Here is a 25,978-nt window from a genome sequence, read left to right as displayed (position 1 = left end):
CTGAGAGCCTGCCATGAATATGCACATAGAACAAATAAAGTGACAGTGTTTATCCTATAAAGGATGAAACCCCATCCATCTTGTGCTTTTGCTGTGGTTTTGTGTATCCTTCTTAGCTCCTGCTCCACCTGTGGGTAGGTTCCATCCTTCCTCGCCCCATTCCAGCATCTGTGATCCTACAGCTACATCCCAGCTCCAGCCCCAGCTCCAGCCCCAGCTCCAGTCCAGCTGCCTCCCCTGTCAGCTGTAACACCAGCACTTGAAACACTTCGAGGGTGACAACTGTTCTGCTGAGATGGGGCCGATATTTATCCATCAAGGAGACTTCCACGGGGAAGCTGCAAAGCCCTCTTGGTGAGTTTTTAAATCTAGCCACTACACTGTAAGCAATTAATACTTCATCATCATAATTTGCTTGTAAAATAGGTAAATACTGTCATTTGCACCTTCCATAACCCAGCCTAAAACACTTCCGTGCCTTTAGATGCCAACTGGGCACCTCTGGAAAAGCTGGGCTGAGTCTGGGACAGAGAATTCCCTCTGAGGTGAGGTAGAGCTGGTATATCACTTCCAGCTCTCTGGCTGGAAAATACTTCAAAGTTTATACTCTCAGGCCAGGCTAGGTACCAAATAAACACTTTGATGTCTGCTGTGCTGGTTCCCTCTATCTCACAAATACGGTGAAGGAAAATCTGGGTCAAGTTAGATGTAAAATGCGCTTTTCCAAATTACACACCAAGTAAACAAGGGAAACTCCCACTTGCATCAAAAGCAGTTATGTTCACCTAAGCAAAGCTGTAATTTGGTTCCTCTGTTCCCAGATACTCATTTCTTAAGTAGCATCTTTCTAGAGAAAAATATTGGCTTGGAAAGCTGACAAAACAATAAAAATGCAAGGGCAGCTCACAGACAACATCAAACATATTTGAAAATATTAATTTCTCTCTAATTCACAATCAGGCAGCTTATTTACATAAAAAATGTAAACCAAACAATGGAAAAATACAGGTTAAACAAAAAACCAGAATAAAACCCAATTTAAACAATACTGAACATTGTTAACCATTTGAAAATCATATAAAGTAGAACTGCATGATGAATCACCACAAAACTCCCATTTAGAAGAATGGACTTTTTACCTATCTTCCCATGAAACTCTTGACTTTTTACCTCTGAAAATGTTTTAATGAATTCTATAAACTATTTACTCAGCAGAAAACTCTCTAAATGACTCACCAATGCTACAGAAAGGGGAAAAGACAATTTTAAACATGTTCAAAATACCAGAATGAACAGACTTGCAGCTGCTCAGGTAGAATACACACAGAGGAGCTTGGCTGGTTCCACAGCACTCTGTGTGCTCTCCATACACAGTCTGGTGTCACCAGTCTGTCCTAATGGAGGGCAGAACAGCCTTGGTGACACTGTGACACATTTCTGAGACATTCCTTGAACCAGGAGCTCTTTGGGATATTGCTCATTACAATTAACATGGAGGAGCAGTAATGGACTGACCAAAGAAGTGCAGTGAATGGAAATTTAAAAAAACAACAAACCCAAGTGCTAGACTGACCAAAATACATTGTTTTAAAGGAATTTATTCTAGGATGCAATTTTCCAAGAAAGTGGGAAATATCCAGGGGGCAAAGACTTGCTTTTCATCAATGACCTTGAATGTGAGTGCTGGTAACCCGTGGCAACAGCCAGTGAACAGCTGGGTTTCAATAAAAGGAAAATGCAAGGGAGAGCAATGTTGCCAGTGAGTTTAATTACCCACTTTCATGTTTGTATTAGCAAGTGGTTTCTGGGGTGGTGGGCTTTTCTAGTCTTTTATCCATGGGGATGGTAACACCCTGTACTGTTGCTGTTCCTTACACAGGGCCAAGTGTCTTTTTCAGGAACAGGAGGCTCTGGCAGTCCCTGCCCTGGATGGGGCAGTGCCCCACTCCTGGTCCCAACCCTTGTTGCCTCTCCTCTCCAGGAGGCTGCTGAGCCCACCATGCCATGGATCTGCTTTCCCTCAGCAGCAGTGTCTGATGTTGGCCATCAGAACAGAGTAAAACGTCCTGTATTTCAGGGAAATAACCAGAATATTTATCAGGAAACCCAGGGAGGGATTGATACCTGGTTTGGTAAGCAGGTACCGTGCTTTCCTTTCTTGCCCTCAAGAAATAGTCAAATTAATGATCCCATTTCCTGGCAAACCCAGACACTCTATTAATTTTACTGATGAATCCTAGTACAGTGATCACTGCCAAGAATTTATTTCAGTGTTTGATGTGTGGTGAAGCTAATGTAACTTGAAAATTATAACATTGTAAGATATGTAGTGACATAGGATTGATTTAAAACCACAATTTAAATGAATCACATGCTCAGTCCCCTGGAACGATTAGTTACGGACAGTCAAAAAGAAAGAGATGAGACCGAAAACAACAGGGGTGTGGACTGGAGGCAGCTGAGCTTCCCCATATTGGTTGTCACTGCTAATCCAGCCTGGAGCACACACTGGGATGCTTTTAAATCACTGTGCACGTCGGGTGAAGACATTTTTCTTGGCTATGAACACAGTAACATCTACAGGAGGTGTTCAACCAATCTGTAATAAAATCTACTCAATGAAATCACCAATTCTCCACAGCTACCAGCCCACAAGAATCTTGGTGATCTGCAATCTTCAAATTAATCAGCTTTAAGGAAAGCTGGAATTGTTTCTCCTAAACAATTCAGTCATGTGATTAAAAGGAAACAGGTGTAAGAAGCAAGAGTCAGTGAAGAGATTCTACTTTGAGGTTTTGTTTGATCTGAAAAGCCAACCATCTCATCTGTTGCATTCATCCTCCTTTAGGAAACATTAATCTGCACAGATGGTGAAACCCAGTAATCTCTGCTACCAGCTGCAGAGTGGAATTTTTAATGAAATGGGAATTTGAAGGTTTTCACAGAAAGCACTAGAATCACTCCTGTTATTTCCTGTGATGCCCAAATTACTTTGACTGTTATTTGACATCTCCTGTCCTGTAAATACATCCTCCACGTGGGTTCAGTCACTGCCCAAATACCACTTCAAAAAGGCCTTTGTTTGCCGAAGCCAGATGTTGAAAGCTTTCCAGTCAAAGAGAAATAAGCTCTCCACTTATAACCTGTTATTTGGACACTTTATTTTACCTTTTTCTGAGATTTAAAACAGTCTTGTCATGTTTATAAACTGAAGTGATGCCAGAAAATGAAACATAAAATAGGATTTGTAAAGAAAGGTGACACTTAAAAGCCACACAGTCACCAGCAGTTTTTCATCCTTGTGATGTAAAGATTTTGGCCAAACAATGTATGCTAGCACTTGGATTTTTGGATAAAAAACCACAACAAACCAGAAAAACAAGCAGAGAAATGAAACATGAAAAAGAATTATAAAGTAACAGTTTGGAGTAGAGTTCCTTGCCAATACTAAGTCAACCTACAACAAAGTATGTGAATTAACAGTTTGAAAATCATAAAAACAGAGATATATAAGTTTTACCTGGAAATTTAGATTATAAATGTGATTTCTTTATTAGCTGATGATACCTTTGAGAACAGCAGTAACTTCTATTAGAGAATTCCTCCAGTACTTCTTTTTATAGGACATTAGAATTACAGCGCAATTAATCAGATTCACTGAGCAGGACTTTACACACATGTGCAGGACAGGTGTTTCTCTTCCTAATGAAAGATGATGGATTTGCCTTTCTGATGTGGTTTTCTCTGCAACTCTGCCATTAAGCAAGTTTTGTTTCAGGGGTTGCAGGACTGTGACCTACTATAGGAACATATTTAAGAGAGAGTTTTGCATTTGTATTGGAACCACAAAGTGTATGTATGGGAGCAACCACAAAAGTAAATTTAGTGTAAATTTAGAGAAGATTCTGAATGAGCCATAATCTCAAACAGAAACACATTCAAAACTGTGAAAGCAGTAGGAAGTTTACTACCAGAAGGACCAAATCTTGTGATAATCCCCAGGTAAAACAAAACTGTCTTCACTGTTTTTTCCTGCATTGGAACGGAGGAACACGGAGAACAGAAAACAAAACAAATAAAGGGAAAGAAATCTTAAAATATACCCAGACTTACTTTGCTATTTTCTCTAAAAATACTTTAAACACTTTTTAAGAATTGATATCTAGGCCGCATTTCCAAGTCGTTTATTAAGGCTTCTTACTGATCAGTGCAGCAGAGTTCTAAACTGTTTCAAATTGAGGAAGGATAATGCAGAATGCCTGTTTGTAGGAGCAAAGATTCAGGATCTGTTTCTGCCTCACCATCACAGCTACTTCATATAATGCAGGAAAACCAAGGTTTGGGGAATAAAAACTTATCTTGCCTTCCTGTGTCCCAAAATGGGCAAATTCAGACAGGGGCGAGAGTCAATATTGTTCATGTGACTTCAGTGGAGATGAAACCTGGTAGTCCAGATAGAAAAAAACAAGGACCAGGAGGTGCTTTGGAAATTAGACAAATTTAGGGCTAAATTCTGAAGTCTTTGCTGCATTAGAATGAAAACAATTGTATTGTACAGCACTGCAAATATGACGATATAAGTGAGTAAGTAAGGATTTTACTCCTGGGGACTGGGGACTTGTGTTATTTACCTGCCTTTGTCTACTGGTTAATCTGGTCAGAACCAAAAGGCCAGAAGTTCCTAAAATAAACCAAGGTTAAGGTAAATAGTTTTGAAAAGAATCAAGTAAATTATTTGTGTTATGTCTGTGCAGCCTCCATGGCAAAGGTGCCATCAAAGTGTTGGGTCAAATCAAATCAATCAGTTAAAGTACTATAAAATATGAATGCAGAGGGAATAGATGAGACCTTGATGTGAATAATAAAGTAGTGTATAAAGTACCTGAAATAAATCAATCTTCCTGTCATGCAGCAAATATGAAATGCAGTATATTTCATATTAACTCTGGATGAAAAGAAAATCTATTCAAATGCAGATACAATATCAGAAGTCTATTTAATCTAGCAGAGGACAACACTGCCCTAAGTGATCATTTACCTCACAGAAGTTTAAGAGTCAGAGTTTTAAAACTAATTCAGTCCTTGAGATACAAATAAATACGTGAAATGATTTTGAGAGGCAAAGACATATTCTGGCACTAAGTTCTGTTGATGAAAATGGGATTCAGAACATTCGTAAATCTTCATTAGGTATGGAACTATGTTGAAAATATGGTCCCAGGAGTCTTGCAAAGTTTCCTCTGAAAATTTTGAAATGGGAATGATTTTATGTTTCAGATTTAAAAAAAAAAAAAAGGAATAGCTTTGTTTCTCTTCAATTAGTCTTTACTGTGACATTTATCCCCATAGTGCAGAAAACCATAGAATTTATGTTTTTTAATTACAATGAGTAACAAACATTTTGATGGAAAGTACAATGGGGGGAAAAAGCCCCACCAAATCTATTTCAACCCAAGAACTCTCACTAAAAGCATCTATCTTTATTGACTGCTCATCAGGAAAACATTCTTTTAGTTATATATAATATACAGGTGAAATTCATGAATGAAAAATGTAACATATTTGGCAAAAAAAAAAAAAAAGAAGAGAAAATCTATTTACAAAACCAGTCTTGCTTAACTCAAAATGATTGAAAAATTAGAAGAATAAACATCCTATTCTATTTCTCCAAATCTGTTCTTTGTATTATTCTGACTATATTTGAAGGTACACAATAAATATCAAAAGCTACCTGAGAATGTTGTTTACATCATATTCATTACAGAGCCTGACAAGAAAGCAGTAAATGCTGAACAGTTTGAGGATTAACATTTGTAAGAAACAATCCCAATCAGTCTCTGAGAGCTTCTTTCCCAACCTGAAATGGGAACAAACAACTCATATCCCTTTTAGAGAAAAATGAGATTCCTAAAATATGTTTTCTATCATTAGCTTTAACTCCCACTCTGAATGTGACAGCTGAACTCCTTGGCATGTTTTCAAGTAACACCTGAGGATTTTCTGCCTTCCCAGGAAGCAGTCAGTTGTCCTCTTCATCGTTCAGGATGTGACATCTCTGCACTCCCTGGAAAGGCACAGCACAATCTGCCATAAGCAGAGCAGTTACCCTGCCTGTATCCCAGTGACTGCAGATGCAGTACATTTTTCCTGGGTGTGTTTTTCCTTATCACACCGGTGCCTGCTCCGGGTTTGCCTTCCCAAGGAGTCAGCACAAGCCCTGCTCATATCTGCAGGTAGTTCTTGCAATTCCCCATGGAGCTGCTGTGCCAGGAACGCCCTGGTTGCCTCTCCATGAGGGTAAGGAATGCCCCTCTCCCTGTTGAGCTGTGGTTTTAGTGGTTCAGGATTTGCCCTAGATAAACTTAACAGGGCACAATGGATAAAGACATTCAAGGATAGATTTGCATTTCAGTAATACTGGTGCAAATCCAGAATTATGCTGGATTTGTGTTTATCTGAGACAAGAATGTAACATACACAGGGTTTATACAATGCTACTGTGATGTTTTTCCACGTATAAATGAGTAAATATCAGTTTCCCTAAAACATTGCTCTTGTAAAAATTATTAAAGGACAAGACGAAAGAAGAAAAAACCTCAGCCAACTCCTACCTGGAATTACCAACCAGATTTTTTCCTGATAACTGTATCTATGAATTCTGTTTCACAGCATACAGCTTCAGTCTCAGCTGATTCCAAACTTCCATTATTCCTTTCATATTTTGCTTTCATAGAAGATACTGCCTCAAGATCTAATTTATAAATGAGGAAGACTGTGCTGTAATTCTCAGCAATAAACAGCAAAAATGTTGTCTTTGTGAACCACTACAACATATTAAATATTCTTTCATGAGACTCTAAGTTCCCTTCCATTGATATCCACAAAAAATTACAGTCTTCTGTGAGGGTTATTGGCCTATGACAGATTTATCTGTCATGCAGTTTGTGCCAGCAGCTAACTGAAGTCTGACTTGCACAAATAGCCATGGTGGTATCTACTATTGTAATTACCAGTAAATTGGAGCTGGAAAATAGTAAATGCAGTTTTATTCACTGCATTTGATAGGAAGACCCACAGAAATCTGCATGAATTTATCAAATGTTCCTCCATTGGAATAAAAAGTCTCATCCTGTTTTAAAGAAAATACTCTTGAAGATCACATGGTTTGGTAAATTTTAATTGCTAAAAAGGGCTGTTTGGTTTTAGATAGCTCATCATTACCAAAGCAGTGCTATTTGTGGAACAGAGATTCCCTGACACTAGAAATGTTGTGACTCATAATACTGCAGCTCTAACCTCTTCCTTTAAGTGGCTGAATGTTCCAGCCTCAGGCATTCTTGTTAGGAAAACTGTGTGAAGTGCGAGAAAAGTGGAAGTGAAGACACCACTGAATAGAAAAAAACCCCAAACCAAAATAAAAGAAAATAAAAACTAAGAAATTAAATGATGAAATGGACAATGGAAGTAGTAGCAAGAGGGGAAAAAGAAGCTGGGAATAAAAGGGGATTCTTGTGGGGCAGAAGAGGAGGCAAGGACTGTCATCAAGAACCTCCACAGTGATTTGAAGAAAGACATTCTGCTGCTTTTATCCCAAGCAATTACTCAGGAACCATCTCCTGTTAAACCATATGTGACACAAAGAAAGCCACCCACACCATTAAAAATGAGAAGGAAAGATCTATTTGGTGGACAAAACCTCCCAGCCTTTGTAAGACAAGGCAGAAGCTTTTATTTAATGTTGTGGCTTGTTGAACACAGCTGACGTGTTGCTGTGCTTACAATGAACAGCTTTTGGGGTTTTCAAATGCCTCAGCTTTGCTTCAGTGTGTTTAATCACCTGCAAAAGCTGTTTATTGCCCTGTATACTTCCTCCATCATGAGCATTATCCTTTAAGTGTGAGGCTTTATGGTGGGTCTAAGCAGGGCAGGGTACAAGGCACCATCAAAGCTCTGTGCAAGCACAGATGAAATAAATCCATATGAGGACTACAGACCATGAAAGTAGAAAGATAAGCTATAATAATGCAGTGCAATGATTTCACAGGCACTCTGCTGATCCTTTAAAATGCGCTCTTGTTTGCTGAGAGCCACTCTGGCAAGCCCATCTGCAACTGCCAAAGGAAGATGCATGCATTCCAAGAAAATTATTAGGGATGGTGAGAGACAAAGCCAAAAAGGCTCATAAAGGGCATTTGTGTGTATTTTACTTCAAAAGGTTTCAGCTAAGGTGCTTTAAAACAGCTGCAAACATAAAAGAGCAGAACACTGAGAAAGTATTTAAATGAGAAAAATGTGGTATTAAAGAGAGCACTTCCTTTGGCAACAGAGAAGCACTACCTGCACTTGCAAGGAACCTTTCCTAAAAGGATATCAAGAGCAGGCGACGGTAATCAAGGCTTTATAGGATAAAAGAGTGGTTTTACTTCCTGCAACAGCCAGAGATAGAAAAATTGCGTATTCAATGCAAATATCTTTAAAGTTATTTTGGAGGTATTTTAACTTTGCTCAATACACCACAATACCAAGGTGTGCAGGAGCTGGGTTTGAGAACAAAGACTCAAAGTGGAGTCCAGCATAATATCAAAGCAAGCAGTGACAGACACACCTCACTACTGCACAAAAACTCCAGTCTCACTAGAATTCCTGACTTCTGTGTAGCCTTGTGTTACAGAGAAGAAGGAGAAGAAAGGCTTACTGGAAAATAGAAAGGTAAAGCTGACATAAACTGTGTATTGAATGCAAAGGCATAGGGCCAAATACCTTGCCTTGTCTTTAATGTCCTGAAGTATTTCTGCATATAAGGTGTTTTACAGTTATTGACAAGAAGTTTGCCAAGTCTTACTCAGTAGAAATTATGAATTTACTACTCCCCCGTGGGGTTTGCTTTGTGGTTTTTTTAAATAATTTCCTTTTATTTAGAATTTTGGCTGTTAAGTGGCTTTTCTATGCCAGGAAAATTCTAGTGACTATCTTATTTTTCAATCAGGCTCATTCATTAAATCATGGTATTTGACTAAGTAATAATTTTTTAACTTCCAGTGATTTCTCAAGCCCACACTCAGCATGTTCTAGTGTAGAAACATAGATTTGATAATTAAAATTATATTAAAATAATTATAGCTTCACTATGTTATGCCAGTTTTTATGCATTAAACTATTTTCTGTTTCAAATATTCTGGCAAAAATCAGGAGTTTTTTACTCCTTAGCAGCATTTATACTATTTAACATATTGTCCTGGTTTAAAGGACAGGTGTCTGCCAGGGAAGGCGGAAACCTGCCTTGGAATGGAAAATGGGACCCCCTTCCCTCTAAATTAATATAACTTTGAAATTAGCGGGCTTTCAGGCAAAGACATGGGAAGGGAATAGCAGTTCCTTACGTGTATATATGTGCATATGTGTGTATAACAAGGCAAACAAACAGCAGCAACGGCAGCAACAACCACCAGAACCAGGAGCCGGCCGCAGCCTCTCCCGGCCGCGGGCACCTTCCCGGCGCTGCAGTTCCGCTCGCGGCCGCCAGGGGCGCTGCTGGCTCCCGGCCGGGCAGGGCGGGCGCGGCGATTCCCCCGCGCCTGCAGGGGGCGCTGTGCCGCCAGCTCAGGTGCTTCTCCCTCACGGCGATGGCGGCCGGGCCGGCGGGAGAGGCAGAAAAGGAGCTTCCTTTGCAAAGCCCCGCGGCAGCCGGCCCCTGCCCCTCCGGATGGCGGAATGAGCTGGAGCAGGAAACCTCAGAGAAGTGGCTGAAATGGCGGAGCTGGGCACACCAGGGGTAGCAAACAAATATAGCAGAAACTCCGCAGCCCTAGCAGAAAGCCACGGGGTGTCCGGGCGTCGGGTTAAAACGTAGCAGGAATCCCTGAAGCAGCGGCAGAGCAAGCGGGGCTGGGCAGGGAATCGCTCCCCTGGGAAGCTCACCAGCGATGCCTGGTCCCAGGGTCAGGCTGTGCAGAGGGGGCGGCCCCGGCGGGGGACAGCGTGCTCCCTGCGGCACGCACTGGCTCTGGGCTCCCAGGCAAGCAAAGGAGCAGAGGAGCAAGCCAGCGAGCCCCAGTCACAGTGCCGAAGGGAAAGGAATAAAAAAGAAATGGGCAAAATCCACACAGCAGCAGTACCTCTCGGCAAAGGCGCTACGCTGCCTGGCTGCTGAGAGGATCGCCCCGCCAGAAGGAAGCAGCCGCCCCCCGCCCCCAACCCTCACAGCAAATCCCAGGCTGGCTCTCACCCATCATGATGCACCCGAAGCTGCGGCGGGGGGGCTGCAGGGGAAGAGGACGTGACCATTCCAGACACAGAAACAGAAAGGAAACCAAAAAATGGATACGGGATAAAAACCATCCCCAAGACACATAGCCACCAATTCTTCAACTAGAACAAAGATTGTTTGCTATCCACTCCCAAATACTTTCCTTTGATTGCCAAAAGCTGCTCCACTGACTGCAATGAGATTCTGTGCTAAAGTAAAATAAGCAAAATGTGGTTAATGAAAAATTGAGCCAGTGAGATGTTGTTATAGGCGGTTTGGCTTTCACAGGCTAGTTGCATGTTACAAAGTTAATGAGTTGCTATGTTGGGGGCTGAGTTTCCATAATTGGAAGTTAATATTAATTAAGTCATATTGCATGCTGATGTGCCGGTGTAATGCCTCGATGTAACCACTAGATGGTGGTAATACGTGAAAGGACTAATGGGAGGAATTTTCTAGAACCTCACCACAGGAATAATGACATCATTCCAGACCTGGACTGGTGAACAAGTCAACCAATGGGATGGACTTGTTAACAAATGATTGGTCAGAAATGCACCCTGGGACGAGCCAATCAGAGACACGCTGGATGGACCAGTCAAAGAATGGACTGAAAGATGAACTCAATCCTGTTTGAAGAGAGGCTCTAAGAACTCCTCAGGTGCTCCCCTGGTACTTGTCTGCTGAAGGAGCACCCAGTCTTGTGCGCACTGTTTACAGTTCTGCTTTGTTGTAGGGATCTCTGGGCTTATCTCAGGGTCCCGTTCTCAGTTGTGCCTAATAAATCAGTTAACCTGCTAAAGGTGACTAGGGCGTTTATTACTATGTGCTGCATCCTCAGCTTCAAAAGGTTGTAGAGAAACTCAAATAAATACACAAGAGTGTTCAAAAGTTCTGAAATTAAAGTTAATTGCAAACACCAACAGGCCAGAAAAAAAATTCTCACTGGTCTCTGTAAGAGTCAGTGCAGAAATGCAGAAATTGAAGCAGAGCAAAAGGAAAAGGACTAAACCTTGCTGTTTCAAGGAAAAATATTACCCAATTCCTTTTAGAAAAATGATGAAACATTCTGTAGGTAGGCAGGGCTTCTTAAAATATAAGTTGGGCAGTTGTGGCATAAAAGACCTACTCATTTCAATGTGTTACTGACTTCCAGGAAAGCAGCATACTTACAAGTGTCTGGTTCTGGCTCTTTACCTGCATAGAATGACATGGGCTTTATAATCAAATACTGCCAGCTGAGCCAGTAAGAGTCAAAGACATAATGCTTGTGATACATGTTTATGTTGCACAAAGTTGCAAAAATAATTAAATAATCTTGATTGTTAAAGAAAAAATATTAAGTATATTTCACTGTGCTTCTAAGATGAATTAGTAAGATAAAAATGAGGACTACTGAAGCAAGAAATATTGCAGATGCTAAATAACTGATTTAAATATGAAGTCATTAAGGGTTTCCATAAATTCCAATCTATTATGAAAAAATATATTTCTAGTGAATGCTTTTACCCTTTTACCTTGTCAAATTCACTGAAAGTTTTTCTCGCACCTTTAGTTTATGATGCATGTACTGTGAGGTGTCAGAGACACTCTGAACTGCTTTATATTCAAGAAACAAGGGGGGAAATTATTTCATTAAACTTCAGGCATCTAAAAGCTAGGTTTTTCTTACTTAAGAAAAGCAGGCATTTCCACAGGCTGTTCATAGATGCCTGTGTTAAGCAGATGAATACGAGTTAATGTTTCTGGAGAGAAATAAGGATTAAAGCAGACAGGTTCTGTTCAACAGACAGACTCAAGGCAGTGCTGACTGACAGAGCTTCCTGTCAGTCCTGCATAAAGCAATCCATGGCTTTATCCAGCTCAGCCTCCCTTGGATTTTGTGATGAAAAAGAGGGTGTCCCTTGCACACAGTCTGTGTTCAGACAATTCTCACTGACTGGGCAAGTCTTGTGGAAGTGCCCAATTGATGCACACACAACCAAGATGTTGAATTTCTGGTTAGCAAAAAGCCCTAAGCAGCCACAAGTCCTTTGCCCAAAGAATCATCTGTGTCGTGAAGCCACCAAAAAGCCCAGAGACAATTCCATTTTATCCAACTAACCGGGACTGCAATGTATTCCCAAGACTCAACCTATGCATTACAACTAAGTGACAATTTTCACAACTTTAGATGGAAAAGTTTCTCCTGCACTTTTAAATCTATGAGTAGGAAGTGCTGAAAACCAACCAGTGAGTGCTCAGCCAGTTCAGAATTTCTGGGTAGCTACAACTGCCTCTCCTGTCCTTGGAGTAGCACTGGTAGTATCATATTTGTTCCTAAATCTTGCTAGAGAATGAATTAAATTTACAGCTTAACCAAGCATGAAATTATGTTTTCAATAATAATTCAATAAAAGCTGCATAAGCTGGGAACAATTACGTATCTCATTGAAGAATCCAGTATCACCAAAAGTGTCCATTTGAGTCATTAAATAATGTGTGAGTGCCCATCTGTAGTGCACCAGGACAGAAAGCTGATAGCTCAGTCAGCTTCAATGAGCCAAGAGAGGATACAGGTCATAAAGCTTATTGACTGGGCTCAAAATACCATAAAAAGCCAAAGAAATGTAACTTTCATTTTGCAAAAAATTGCAAAATACATCTCTTTAATGCTTTGTGGACTCTTGCTACTATGGCAGATCCTGAGATGAGAACTATCTTTCACATTCTGGAATTGCTGTTCCAGTTCCCTTCTTGTTTGCAGTTAGTTTCTGTCTGCTCTAATTGGGAGCTCGTTCTCTTGCTCTCTGCAGCAGCATCATTCTTTTTCATAGCATTTGATGTGCAGAACTGCCCTCTCTATCTGTCTTCTCATGCTATTAAAAAATGATTGCAGTCAAACTAACAGTAATATTTATAAAGTTTGTTGTAATAATTTGACATACTCAATATTTCATCCAGCACAGCTGGTTTATTCTCCCATTACATCCACCAGATGCTGTAATACTGTTCCTAATTTCTGTGTGGAGTGTTCGGTTAAATGTTGCTGCATGTTCCCACACCAGCACAGCTCTCTCTCCAGCAATCACCTCCACAGGAGTACCAAACCTTCTGAAGAGAACAGATGGTATCTCGCAGAGGCAGGAAGAAAAGTTCAAGTTTTTCACTGCTCCCAGTAGTTCCTCTTTTTAGGAATCTCTTCAGTTCACTGCACATCCCTTTGCTTGTGATTAGTTATGCAGGGCACAGTGGGGCATTTAAAAAAGGACCAATATTACTAGACAAAGGACTAAACAATATGTGGTTTTATACCTAAAGGGCTTTCAGTAAAAGACAAGTCTAAGTGGAGGAGAGGATACGAGCAAAATCCATTGGTCAAAGGAATACGTAATCCTTTAAATGAGATAATCAGAGAGCCCAGAACTAGCTGAGAAAAGATACTGTGAAATACCTCATTATTAACTGCATTATCAGACATCTGGGAATGAAACAGGTTTTCACCCAAAGAATAATGGAGATGCAAGTGAAACACTTCCTGAACTGTGATGATTTCTGGGTTCTGACCTAGTATCTTTGTTGGGGATTAAGATTTTTCCTTTTGTTTTGTTCTCTCCTGGAATTTTTGTCCCATCTGTTGCTAAAAGACAATAATGACCAGTACTTAAGAGAAACAAAAGATGTGGCCAAGAGGGAGGGGGAGTAGTGCAGCTGGCTGCACTATCATAGCAGAGGGGTATTCTCTTGGGAAGGACAGAGATACTGCGAGATTTTGGCTGGGGGTGAGGGGCTGGGCTCAGCTCCTCTTGCTCTCTGGCTCTCAGCATCAGAGGAGGACAGTGGAGCTGTTGCTTACTGCAGGGAGAATCCACTGCCACTGCCACAGCCCAGCCCCGGACTGCTTCTTCCTTACTGTGGATGAGCCCTTGCTCACGAGAGCAGTCATTGCACTGGGACCTTTTTGATGTCTGATCTGACTGGAAAGGACCCTCACCATCTGCTCGGGTGCCTCAGGGGAGGAACCCGGGACCCCAACCATGTCCCCTTCCCGTGCATCGCCCTGGCTGCGTGCAGCAGCTGCAGAACAGAGGCCCAGCTGCCGCTACCCAGCTCCGCTGATTTCTGCCACTGCCTCAGGCCTTTTAGCTACACTCTAACGCAGCACCTAGTGTCCGCCCAACCCCCGCGGCTCCTGCTGGGGCTGCGGAGTTTCCCGTTGCATTTTGTTTGGCACCCCGGGGGATGTGCCTGCCTCTGCCATCCCAGCCGCCGCTCAAGGTCCCTGCTGCAGCTCATTTGTCACTGTCCGGCCCGGCCGCCATGGCTGTGAGGGAGAAGCACCTGAGCTGGCGGCACAGCGCCCCCTGCAGGCGCGGGGGAATCGCCGCGCCCGCCCTGCCCGGCCGGGAGCCAGCAGCGCCCCTGGCGGCCGCGAGCGGAACTGCAGCGCCGGGAAGGTGCCCGCGGCCGGGAGAGGCTGCGGCCGGCTCCTGGTTCTGGTGGTTGTTGCTGCCGTTGCTGCTGTTTGTTTGCCTTGTTATACACACATATGCACATATATACACGTAAGGAACTGCTATTCCCTTCCCATGTCTTTGCCTGAAAGCCCGCTAATTTCAAAGTTATATTAATTTAGAGGGAAGGGGGTCCCATTTTCCATTCCAAGAGAGGTTCCCACCTTCCTTGGCAGACACCTGTCCTTCAAACCAAGACAACCTTGTAGAGGTTTTCATTAGCACAGCCTTCAATGAACAAACATATTCTAGAGTTTGTGGTGAGGAAGTTACTCATACATGTGTTTCTGATTTTAGATTTTTGGCTTATTTTGTAGGGGATGAGGGGTAACCATCAGCAATCCAGGCAGCCATACACACAACAACACAACAGTCACTGAGAATGAAGGATTGGTCCTTTCATGAGGATATTATGCCTTCCCTTGCAGAGGTGAGCATTCATCATGAAAATGGTTTCAGACTTCTCCCTGCTAAATATTTTCTCCTCTTTCCTTGCATTCTTTTGGGAGCATAGGAGAAGGAGGCGATGAAGCAGCTGGACACATACAAACATCTTGGCAATATTTGCAGTGACATTCTAAGGGGAACTGAGCAAACCTTCAACTTCAAACAGCATTTAAAGAACATGACATTTGAAAAATACCAGTCCATACAAATATCCTGCTGTTTGGGCAGAGGTTTCCCCCAAGCCATGGGCACGAATGCAGAAATGGCCACTGTGGCTGGCTGAGCTCCAGAGCAGCTGTGCAGGCCCAGCTCAGACACCCTGTTTTCATAACTTAACTGATTCCTCTGCTGGTTCTCTGAGCTGGCTTTGGTACTTCTGAGCAGATTCCCTTGTGCCCCTTTGGCCTGTGAGCCTTGACCATGGATCTGGGGAGGATTTTGGCTGTGCCCTTGCTCAGGGTAAGTCCCACAGTCCTTACAGTGTCTTTGCACTGCAGTTTGCAGCAGCTCTCAGAAGGCTTTGTGCTGCTTTACCTCCCTGACTAACATTTATCACAACTGTAAGGAAATAGCAGATCATTATGAGCAAATGCTGTAGGATCTTCTAAAGCAAGAAGGAAAACTCCTTAGAGTGAGAGATTCCTTAAGATTTTTATCCAAGCAATGTTACATTTTTATTAATTTATCAACTTCATTTTGCTTATGATGGTGAGTCCTCAGTGCTGTGCTACCTGAAAGATATTGAAAATGATGCATTTCTGCTGGAGCAAACAGCAGCCAAACACTGTTGTGGTGATCTGATCCGTGGCAATCTGCAGGATATGCAATTTCTTCCTTTAATATACATCTACCTGTAAAATTCCCTGTTTGTCACTTAACTCCTTAGTTCCTGTCTTCACAGACACTGCTTTTAGTAAGTGCCTATGATTAAATATACTGCAAATAATTCATTATAATAGTAACAAACTGTTTTGGGAAGAGTTTCCTATTTTCCTCACCCAAATTCCACTATCTCCTGGCCAGTTCATCCAGCTCTGACAAAGAAGAAATCTCAGTATTTTGTGAAAATTGGCTAGAAGAAAAGAGCAAACCAACTTTGTGCTGAGGACCAGGCAGGTAAAACTCCATAATACAGAGTATTATAGAGTTCCTGTTAGTAGCAGTCAACTGGGCAGTCAGCAGGAGCATCCACTGGCACAAAGAACTTGGAAATAGCCACAGCATCTTCTGCCTTTGTCATTTAATGAGGGGATCTGTGGAGTAGTGGAGAAGTGATAATGGGAGACAGAGGCTAAAATGAAAGAAGCTAAAATGAGATTCTGTAGAAAACCACACTGCATTATTTCTTCTGCTTATGGAACACTTTGTGTTAACAGAAGACTCATCACAAAAAGGCCTCTCAAAAAATCAGACAAGATACAAAAATCACATGTATCTAGTTCAAAGACTTGGGAGATTAGGTTGAGACAAATGGGTAAGTAGGTGGCACAAAACTTCGCATGGTAAGAGGAATATTCTGTCCAAAACTGGCATACATCCCTGTGCTTCTGAACAATATTATTCTGTAAGTATACATCTATAAAAGAAATGTGGTGTAAGCACTGTGAAAAACCTGGATGCAACATCCATCTGGTCATGGGTAGCCAGTGGTTTACTTGCACTGAGGTGGTTTCTAATAGACAAGACAAAGTGCCAAAGTTTTAAGCCTGGAGTTGAGATTTAGAGGCATGGATTTCCTGTTGTGGTTGATGAATCCAAGGATCTCCAATATCACTGCCTTCTGTCCATGCCAAATCCATCCTGGCAGGGAGGTTCGGAGGGCAGAGTTTCTGTCTCCAGCATTCAGTATGTCCCTGGGCAACATCAAACCAGGAGGGCTCTTTAACAGTGTTTCTGTGCTTCTAATTGAGCAATACCCAGTAAATAGCCCCATATCTGTCCAACAGGGATTTACATCCCAATCTATCTTCAGGCTACGGAAACCACGGCAGCCCTGTGGTTTTTAGTCCCGCACTGAAAGAAGAGATCACAAATGTATATCTGCATTATTTGAGTCACTCAGAAGTAGCTATTCATGTCCACCACATAAATAATATGCTTTACCAAACAAAACACACAAATACAGTTATTTGGAAGGGCTGTGACAATATCATAAGTACATCTGTATGATTAAAAATAATCCACATTTTAATCCTTTTTTTCCCCCTCAAAGGCTTCTCTGCTCAGTACATTTGAACGCTGTTTTGAGTAGAGGTCTTAAATAGTCCTACCTGATACAGGACTAGATGAAATACATGGTTAAGACTAAATACTTAGTGAAGGCAAAGGATCTTCAAAGGAGCTTTTAAGTGCCTCCTCAGCACAGCTGTGCTGCCATTGGCATAGCCCTGGAAGATGCTGGGATTTAAAGTCATATCTGCGATAGGTTTCTCTGCACTCTTTGCAGAGTGGCAGGAAAAGGGGGACTGCAGAAATGTGAGTGCACAGGTTTAATTCCATCAGCAGCAAATTACAATGTTGATGTGCTGCCTCCAGCTGCTGGTTGGGGCACAGAAGAAAGGATAAAGGAATAAAGGCTAAAGCCATTTCTTTTTTCTTTTTAAGCATTCCTTTGTAAACATCCACAGAGAGCAAAGAGACACAATTTGTCCTCATTAGCCCTTGCCCACTCTTCTCCTTCCCCTTCCTCCTCATCCCAGTGTATATCCCAAATGTGTCTATGTGGCAGCGTGACGTGTTCTGTGAAACATCCTCTCCTGCTGAACAGCCTCCCTGAGACAGGTGGCACTGAGTTGTTACAGTGAATAAGAATGCAGAACACATTCTTCTTCTATGCAAGCTTACAAGAGAAAATGTTTATTTTCATCACCTTCTTCACATTTTCCAGTTAAAACAAGCTGCCCAATGATTTTTGGCAGTCAAGTTAAACTTTCTTCTCTTATCTTCCCATCATAAAGCTAAACTTTCCATTGTCAGACCTACCCTGGTAGTTTGGGTCTGTTTGTTGCTCAGGGACACAAGCAATGACTTGATAAAAAAGCTGGAGGTAAAAATGCTTATTTCTAATTGATTCAGTAGGAAATTACATAACACAGACAAAGAGTTATTGATTTAAACATTTACCTAAGTGACACAGGGCTACACACACCAACAGTACCACTACGAGCTCTGAGTCTCTGTCACTTTCTGTACAGGAACAACACATCCCAAATAAAAAAGGGTACATGCAAAAGGATTATTTCATCTTTCCAGTTTTCTTCTAAGGTCTATAAGCCCCTGTAACACACACTGTTATAGTAAGAACAGTTTCTTACCCCCAATTTATGTACATTTTCCTCCTCTGCTGCAGAACCATGTACTGATGGTTTCCCTCAGCCTGCTGGATGACACGCAGCTTAAATGTTTCCACTGCTCCACCCTCCAGATCCCAATTAGATGAGGAGCTGCTGATCCACAGATTTGTTTTTGATTATTAGATACCATTCATTGACGACAGTTTTTCAGTTTTTCCCTTTAAGCTCCTTTCTAGCATCTAATCCTAAAATACATAGTTTAATTCTTCCATCTATAAGCAAACTGTGCCTGCTTCAATTTTCAACCATCACAGATTAACAGTTCTGGGAGGAGAAACAATGAACTTGCACTTCTATCCAAAGCCAAACTGCTACTCAGAATTGGGAATGGCACCTTTTTCACCCTGGCAGCAGTGTCATTTATCTCACAGCACAGCTGACGTGTGTCTCACACAGTACCTGCTCCAGCTGCAAGGTAGAAATCCCTGCTGAATATCTGGTGATTTCTTGATTTAACCATTTTGGATGAAAGTGAGAAAAAAAAAAAAAAAAAAAAGAAGCTTTTCCCTCACTTCCTTAATGGCTACGTCCAATTTGTCAGGAACTGAGGCCCTGACAGCTCCCACTTCACAGCTGCCACCAGAAATCCCTGTGCCTGCTGTTTGCCGAGCTCTTTGGAAAGCTGGATCAGCACCTTGCTGCCACAAACAGCTTCAGTCAAAGTGGCACCTGCCCAGATGGGCAGCTGACACCTTACACACATTATCAAGTCCCCACTTATGTGCTAATCCACACTTGCAGAATTCCAGAGCCATTTTAGACACAGGGGGTGGCAGCCACATAGCAACGTAGCTACTTAAAGTCCTGAATGGCACCGTCCTAAAGGATGGACTGACCAGAACAGGTAACCAACAGTTGCCTTCTGAGAAGAAAAAGAAATCTCCAATGTACAGAAATTGCAGCCTTTTGCCATTGAACTGCAGACACAAACTTGTAAATGCTGAGGTCAGGATTTACCAGGAGGAGAGGGATCTGGATTCTTACTAATTCTGTTTGGCATGGCAAGGGTTTTGCCTCCTGAACTGGTGGCAGCTGAGCAACAACCCTGGACATGCCTGCACCCTCCCCAGATATCCTGACCTTGATAATATGATTCAAATTCTGTGTACAAAATGACATGGAACATGCCCATCCATTACAGTGGGCTCTCAGTTAACAACATTTCATTGATATTGTGTCAAAAATACCCACTTTAAATAACATATTATTATATATTACTACATTTCAATATGTCATACATTTATTATGTTTGTAACAAGAAAAAAAAGCAAAGAATCATCATTTTGACTCCAGGAAATGTGTTTTAACAGTGCTAAAACACAAAATTATATTTCATTTAAAGCATATGGTGTGAGGAGACTTGCACACCTTTACTATAACAACAGGATCAGTGTGAGAGAAAAAAATCTTCAGCCTTTTTCGTACCAGTGACTACAGCCCTAAGTAGAGAATCACATACACAGACAAGGTATTATGTTACTTTTACTTCTGCAAGGCTTGAAATAAATATCTAGGTTTATAAATAGACCTAAGTGCAGGATGAAATAAATCCAAATAAGATACTATCAATGCAGCACACAGTGTCTATTAGTAAAAAGGAAAGGGGCATTAAGAACAGTGTGGGCAAATGTGAAAATTCCTTTGAATATATCAAACTGTAGCTAGAGGCCAGCTGCTGCTCCAGTCTTTTTTTTCTAAGTCTCATCATTAGGGACTGAAAAGTAGAAAGCAACTTATTGAAATAAACATGAAGAGGGAGAAAGGATGGGCAAGACCTTTGGCTGGGATCTGTCAGCTCAGCTTCAATAACATCTTTAACCTTCTAATGGATCTGCTGCCCAGTGGCCAGAAAAGCAGATCCTGTTGATGCTTCTGATTACATCCACTGAGTGCATTTCCAGGGACAGCACAGGCACCTCTGCTAGGACACCATGGACTGCTTTGAATCACCACACAACTGCAGCTGAGAGACAGTAACACGTGATTTGAAAGGTCCTGCTGCCAAACTGAAGTCATATCCCGAGTGCAACATGAGGCTACAGTGCTGTTTGTGGACTGAATCGCTCTCCAGGTCTAGGATCTCCCAGGAAATTTCCCATGACAGAGCAGTGAGCTTGTTTCATGGCACCAGACAAGATAAAATGTCAAGCAGAGTAGTTACACTGGAGCAAAAAACCCCTTTATGCTATGAAGAAGCTGCAGATGTATATTCTTGTGCCTGTTCAGGACTCATTTCATGGGTGATCTGTGTCAGAGACAACCAGAAAGTGAGAACACACCAAGATGCCCATCTGAGACCTCACATACTCCGAACTGATGCAATCTCAAGGACAACTGAAGCAATAAGGAAAGTGACATCCCAATATAGGGTAAGATGTAGACCCTGAATGTGTTTTTCCCTATGCACAATCTACTAACAGCAAAATCTGCAGGTGCCTCTGAAACAAAACACAGCATTTTTGTCCTGTTCTAAATGCCATGATGAGGGTGAATAAACAAATTTCTTTACCCTGCTGGTTCCACTACCAGGTCACTCACTAACACATTCCAGAACATGCAGAACTGCAGAAGCATTAGAAACGTTAAAAAAATATTTGAGCGGCAGTACTATGTTTCATTTTTTATTCATTAAAGTTTCTGATGTTTGCATCAGACTTTTGACTTTCCAAAGCCACTCTAAATCAAAAATCATATTATTAAGACCTCTAAAAATTTATCACAAGTCAGTTTACAGATGACATTGATGTCTTATTGCTATCCATTCCTCCTGGACCATTTCTAACAATTCATTTTTTATATTCCTGCAGTGCTGAAATATGGTTCATAGCAGTATCTGTCCTTTTAGTAATCACCAAAGCAAAGCTTGGCAGTTTTCATATATTGCACTCTTGAGAAAAATGCTAGTAATACTCTGAATTGATTGAACAGCATGGAATCAGAACTAGCTGGCACAGAAACCATTTAACTGATTTCAATCCATAAATCTCTTTTCTCCTACCCTGTTTTAGTTTAGAAGCTGCTAAATGTTCCCATTATATTGTGATGCATAGAATGAACCAATTATTTATAAAGATACTAATTTAAGTAATACGTGATTGCATTCATTAATACTCCATGTGAGCAGGCAGATGTGTGGATCTTGCTGAGTAACATCCATTTATGCACACTGAGCTATAGAGAAACAGTCCTTAGCCAGCAGACATCAATTCCTTTTATTTCCCCAGAGGTCAACACCAGGTATAATGTCCTTGCCTGTCTTAAAAATCAAGTGGTTTTAAATAGAACTTTACCTGCTTTATGCAACAATTTCAGTTCTTGAGCGTGACCTAAAATGATTCATAAGACATAAGGTCACTGATGTGGCAAGGTTTAATTAACTGGCAGGGATGCACTTGGTGTCTAAAGCAAATGCTGCTGCTCAACATGTTTTTAGGAGAAAAAGAAAAAAATAAGAATGGCCAAGAACTGTAGTTCATTCTTAAAAGAATTTTAGAAATGGGGCTTTTGAAATTAAGTCCAAAGGGAACCAGGAGACCAAAGACAGATGGGCTACAGAAAGGCAAGGGACAAAATTTGGGGGACCAAAGGCAGAGCTGTTGCAGTGCTGCACAGAGGAAGGAATCCCAGCAAAGGACAAGATCGGTGGGAAGGGGTGGTTTGTTCATCCACCACAATCATCCATGACAGGCTGGAAATCCCTGCTTTGGAGACTGAAACCCACTTCCTGCCTAAGTGTAAGATACTCCGTTGTGCTGATTGCTTTAGTGCTTAAGTGAATCCAAGGCAAAAAGAGCAGAGAAAGTAAAAGGGTGCCATTCTTTGTGACATGGAGGAGTGTGATTTGCAAATGAATAAGGGTTGGCATTGTTTATCAGAAAGGGCTGTTTATCTGAAACGGGCTGCTTGCTAAATTCATTAAAATGGATAACCAAGAGACAAAGCTGGGTCTGAGAGGGAACTGGAACCTGGGGAGTTTCCTCAAAAGCAGCATTTCTTCTGGGGAATTTATCTGCATGTAAACTCATTAAATATCTTGTGCTGAGATTCTGGATCTTGAAATCCAATTATCTGTATCAATGACACTCAAGACTTCAGGACCTGAAAAGCCACTTTCTCAGGAAATGAAGAATCACACATACAGAATAAGTCAGAATAACATCCGATAGTGCTTGAATTGTAAATGTGTGAACTGATACTGCCCTGCAATCGTTGGGCAGCACAAAAAGCAATATATCACTGCTCCCCACAACCTTATTGCAAAAAACTGGATCAAAGAGGTCTAAGTACTTGGCAAATAGCACTGCCATCCCTTTTACTCCTGAATAGAATGGGAAGAATTTTCTTCTTAGCCTCAGACCAGAAGTAACCATTAAGTCACCTGCTGTGTGACAGGCCACAGACTGGGCTTTCCTCCCCTTGGAGGCTGCAGGGTAGGAAAACAGTGATGTTGTCCTTCATACCCTCCTGTCAGACCATTTCTTCTCTTCAGGAAAAAGAAAAATATTGCTTTATTTCCAAGCAGTCTAAAAAATTGTAGGAAAGTCTCAATCTGGTTTACTAAAAGGCTTCCACTACTAAAACTGAAATAAAATAAACTATCTAAAGGAACCAGAAAGGGATGTGCTTAAGTGGAAACTTTAGACACAAACTCTGTAGTGGAATGGAACAGTTTTGGTCTGCCAAGGTGTGAGAAGGGAGAACTAAACAGGTAACCGATTTACAGAAATTAAGCAATGCTCCCCACTAAAAATAAAGCCCAGAGGAAATGAGTGGCTAGGACTGAAAGGGGTAAGAGGAAGTATTAAGACAGTGATCATACATTGGTCTTGGATTCTGTTCCTGTGAGTGAGCCACTTCTGTTCCTCAGAAGTTAATTTCCAAAGTGAAGCACACAAAGTAGAAATGTTGCTTTCAAAATTAAATAAATATTTTTCAAACTCAGATAAAACTGAACTCCTAAATTAATAGCAAAAAAATTTTTAAAGAATTTAAAGTTACTGTTCCAAGAACAACTGAACTGAGAAATATATTTCCTTCCATCTTGCTCTCTTAGAGCTTGAGTCTCCTCCCATCCCCGTTTCCAAAAGAGGTTTATAATTGTGACTCTGTGTGCAAGTAGCTGTCTCTCTTGTTCACTGTGCATGTAAGCTAGCTTATTATAACTTTGATTTGAAACCACATCAAATCCCTTTTTTATTTATTCATCATTTTTCTTAGGATCAGTTCCACAAAATCCTTTCATGTACAGCATAATCACAGTTAAGTCTTGTCTAAGAAATTCCCTGGCTACCATAGCAATTGGTTCAGAGCTCTGAGAGCTGAAGTGCTTCAGCCCATATGAAACACACCTCTATTTTTAACATACAAAAAACATTACTGAGGAAGAGAACACAAATATACTACCTGCCAAATCAAATTCTCACTGAAGCCTTAACTATGAATGAAGAATTTTTATTAAGGCATCGAAATTGCAATCTTTTTTCTCAAAGCAGAATTTGGATTTAACAGTTTTGGAAACCTCTCTAAGACAAATCACACCAAGAACAAATCCTGGTCTTGTAACATGACAGAAGGTCATCAGTGGCACTGTTTGTGAACATGGTAAGAACCTCATTACTGATACAGCATCTCCCACCTTGTTAGTGCCTCCAAATTTTATCAACAATCAGACATTTGCTTCACTCTGAGCTGCTACAAAAACCCAGCTGAATTCTTAGAATTGCTGGAGACACTGAATATTCTGAACCTCCTGCATTTGACTCACTGACAACTTCCACATTCTTGAATTTCATGTTTGTCATTCTGTAATTTAGATATATAATGTGAAATGTGTAAGCCTTTACGTAAATAGCAGAGTCATTAAAACTCTGAGGTTTTGTTTTTTGGGTTTTTTTTCAAAACTAAAACCCTCCACACATTTCTGTTTAAAAAGCAAAATGTATGTATTACCTTGAAATTTGGGCCAGAGTTGGAAGCATTACTGTCCTTCAATAATAACACCACCACCATTTCATGATTTCTGTGGGGAAGCCCACATCAATTCTGATGTATTTGCACATGTGCCACCAGAACCTCCATGTACTTCTACAGACCAAATTCCTAGAATGTCACGCTGTTTCCAGCAGACATCTTGTTTGTCATGACAACAAGGGAAGAGAAATAATTTTCAGATAACCTTTTTTTGGAGTCTCTGCTTGCTCTGATATTGTAACTCATGGTGCCTCTTTACCTGCATTGGTCTGTACCACAGATTGGGTAAGAGACAACTGCATGGAACGAGCAATAAATACTTTAAAATACCATTTTAAGCACCCCAACATAAGAAAAGCAACACAAAACCATTATAAACTAACGACTATTGCCAAGACTGCTAACAGGTTCAAGATGTTTCATTTATAAAATAATTTCAGAATTGAAATATCAACCCTTCAGCTGGATAAACAGAATTGATTCATTCAGTTATTTCAGGAGTATCTTTAATAAAAACACACGACATTGTTATTCTGCCTCGGAGCTGCCAGATAAAAGTAAATGCTTTAGAAATACAAAATATATCAAAGGTTTTTTTAAATCTACCAACTCCATTTATTTTGTACACCAGAACAGGACAAACCACCTACCTTTCTTCCCCCTGTGTTTAGGCGAAGAGGAGTTAGGAAGGGATCAAAAATCATATGGCTGGTTTCAATATTGACAGGTGACTGTCTTTTCCCAACAGAGCAAAGATTCCAAGCTGAGTTCACCAAACCCCAAAAGGAGGGCACTGCAAAATATAAGAAAGTGCAAGTTTAAGGGAAGGCTGGAAAGACTGGAGCAGTACATGCCAGGCAGATGGCCAGGTAATTAAACTTGTCAGATTATCTGCACACACACTTTGAAACTGAAAACAGGCAAATTCATTTTGCATTTGAAATTTAAAACTTCATACACAAAGACCAAAACATACGGTTTCATATAGTTTTGTATCAGGAAAGAAGGTGGGTTGGTTCTTTTCCTCTTAGATATAATCCCAGGTTCAATAATAAACAGCTCCTTTGCTATTACAGAATATTTACTGAGCAATAATTCCTATTGCTCAGGTCTGTTAATAAACTTCCTTGTATTTTTTCTAAGTTTTGTGCCTGCTTTGCTTTCTTCTGCTAGTGACTCACTAGTCCTTATGCTAACTTTGCATATATTCTATGTGTCCTTGGACTGAAACTCTTCCATTCTACTCAACTTAAAAAAAAATACTTGATATATTTAGAAAAATTCATTAAAATACACAGAAATGTTGTAAGAGAAACACACACTGTGATACTGGAGAACAGGACTGCTCTCTAGAGGTTCTACCTATTTCTGTTCACCCAGATTTTTCTTTACATAAAGTTTTGATTTAAAAAAAATCTTGCTGGAGAAGTCATGCTGTGGTGGTGAGAAAGGGTAAGTTCCTTCCCTGG

At 41.0% G+C, this 25,978-nt stretch overlaps 1 protein-coding gene across 2 annotated transcripts in view; it reads right to left on the bottom strand.

The window, feature by feature from the left end:
• CA10 (carbonic anhydrase 10) overlaps positions 1–25,978 on the bottom strand; it is a 189,560-nt gene that overhangs the window by 88,501 nt on the left and 75,081 nt on the right. For both annotated transcript variants that reach the window (XM_069032537.1, XM_069032538.1), the window contains one exon: positions 25,160–25,302. In XM_069032537.1, the coding sequence (XP_068888638.1) occupies positions 25,160–25,302 (143 nt within the window). The remainder of the gene's footprint in view (positions 1–25,159; positions 25,303–25,978) is intronic.

Source organism: Aphelocoma coerulescens, chromosome 18 (assembly GCF_041296385.1).
Source record: "Aphelocoma coerulescens isolate FSJ_1873_10779 chromosome 18, UR_Acoe_1.0, whole genome shotgun sequence".
Classification (NCBI taxonomy): Eukaryota; Metazoa; Chordata; class Aves; order Passeriformes; family Corvidae; genus Aphelocoma; species Aphelocoma coerulescens.
The sequence above is the reverse complement of the archived record's forward strand: the minus strand, read 5'-3'. Positions and strand labels throughout refer to the sequence as shown.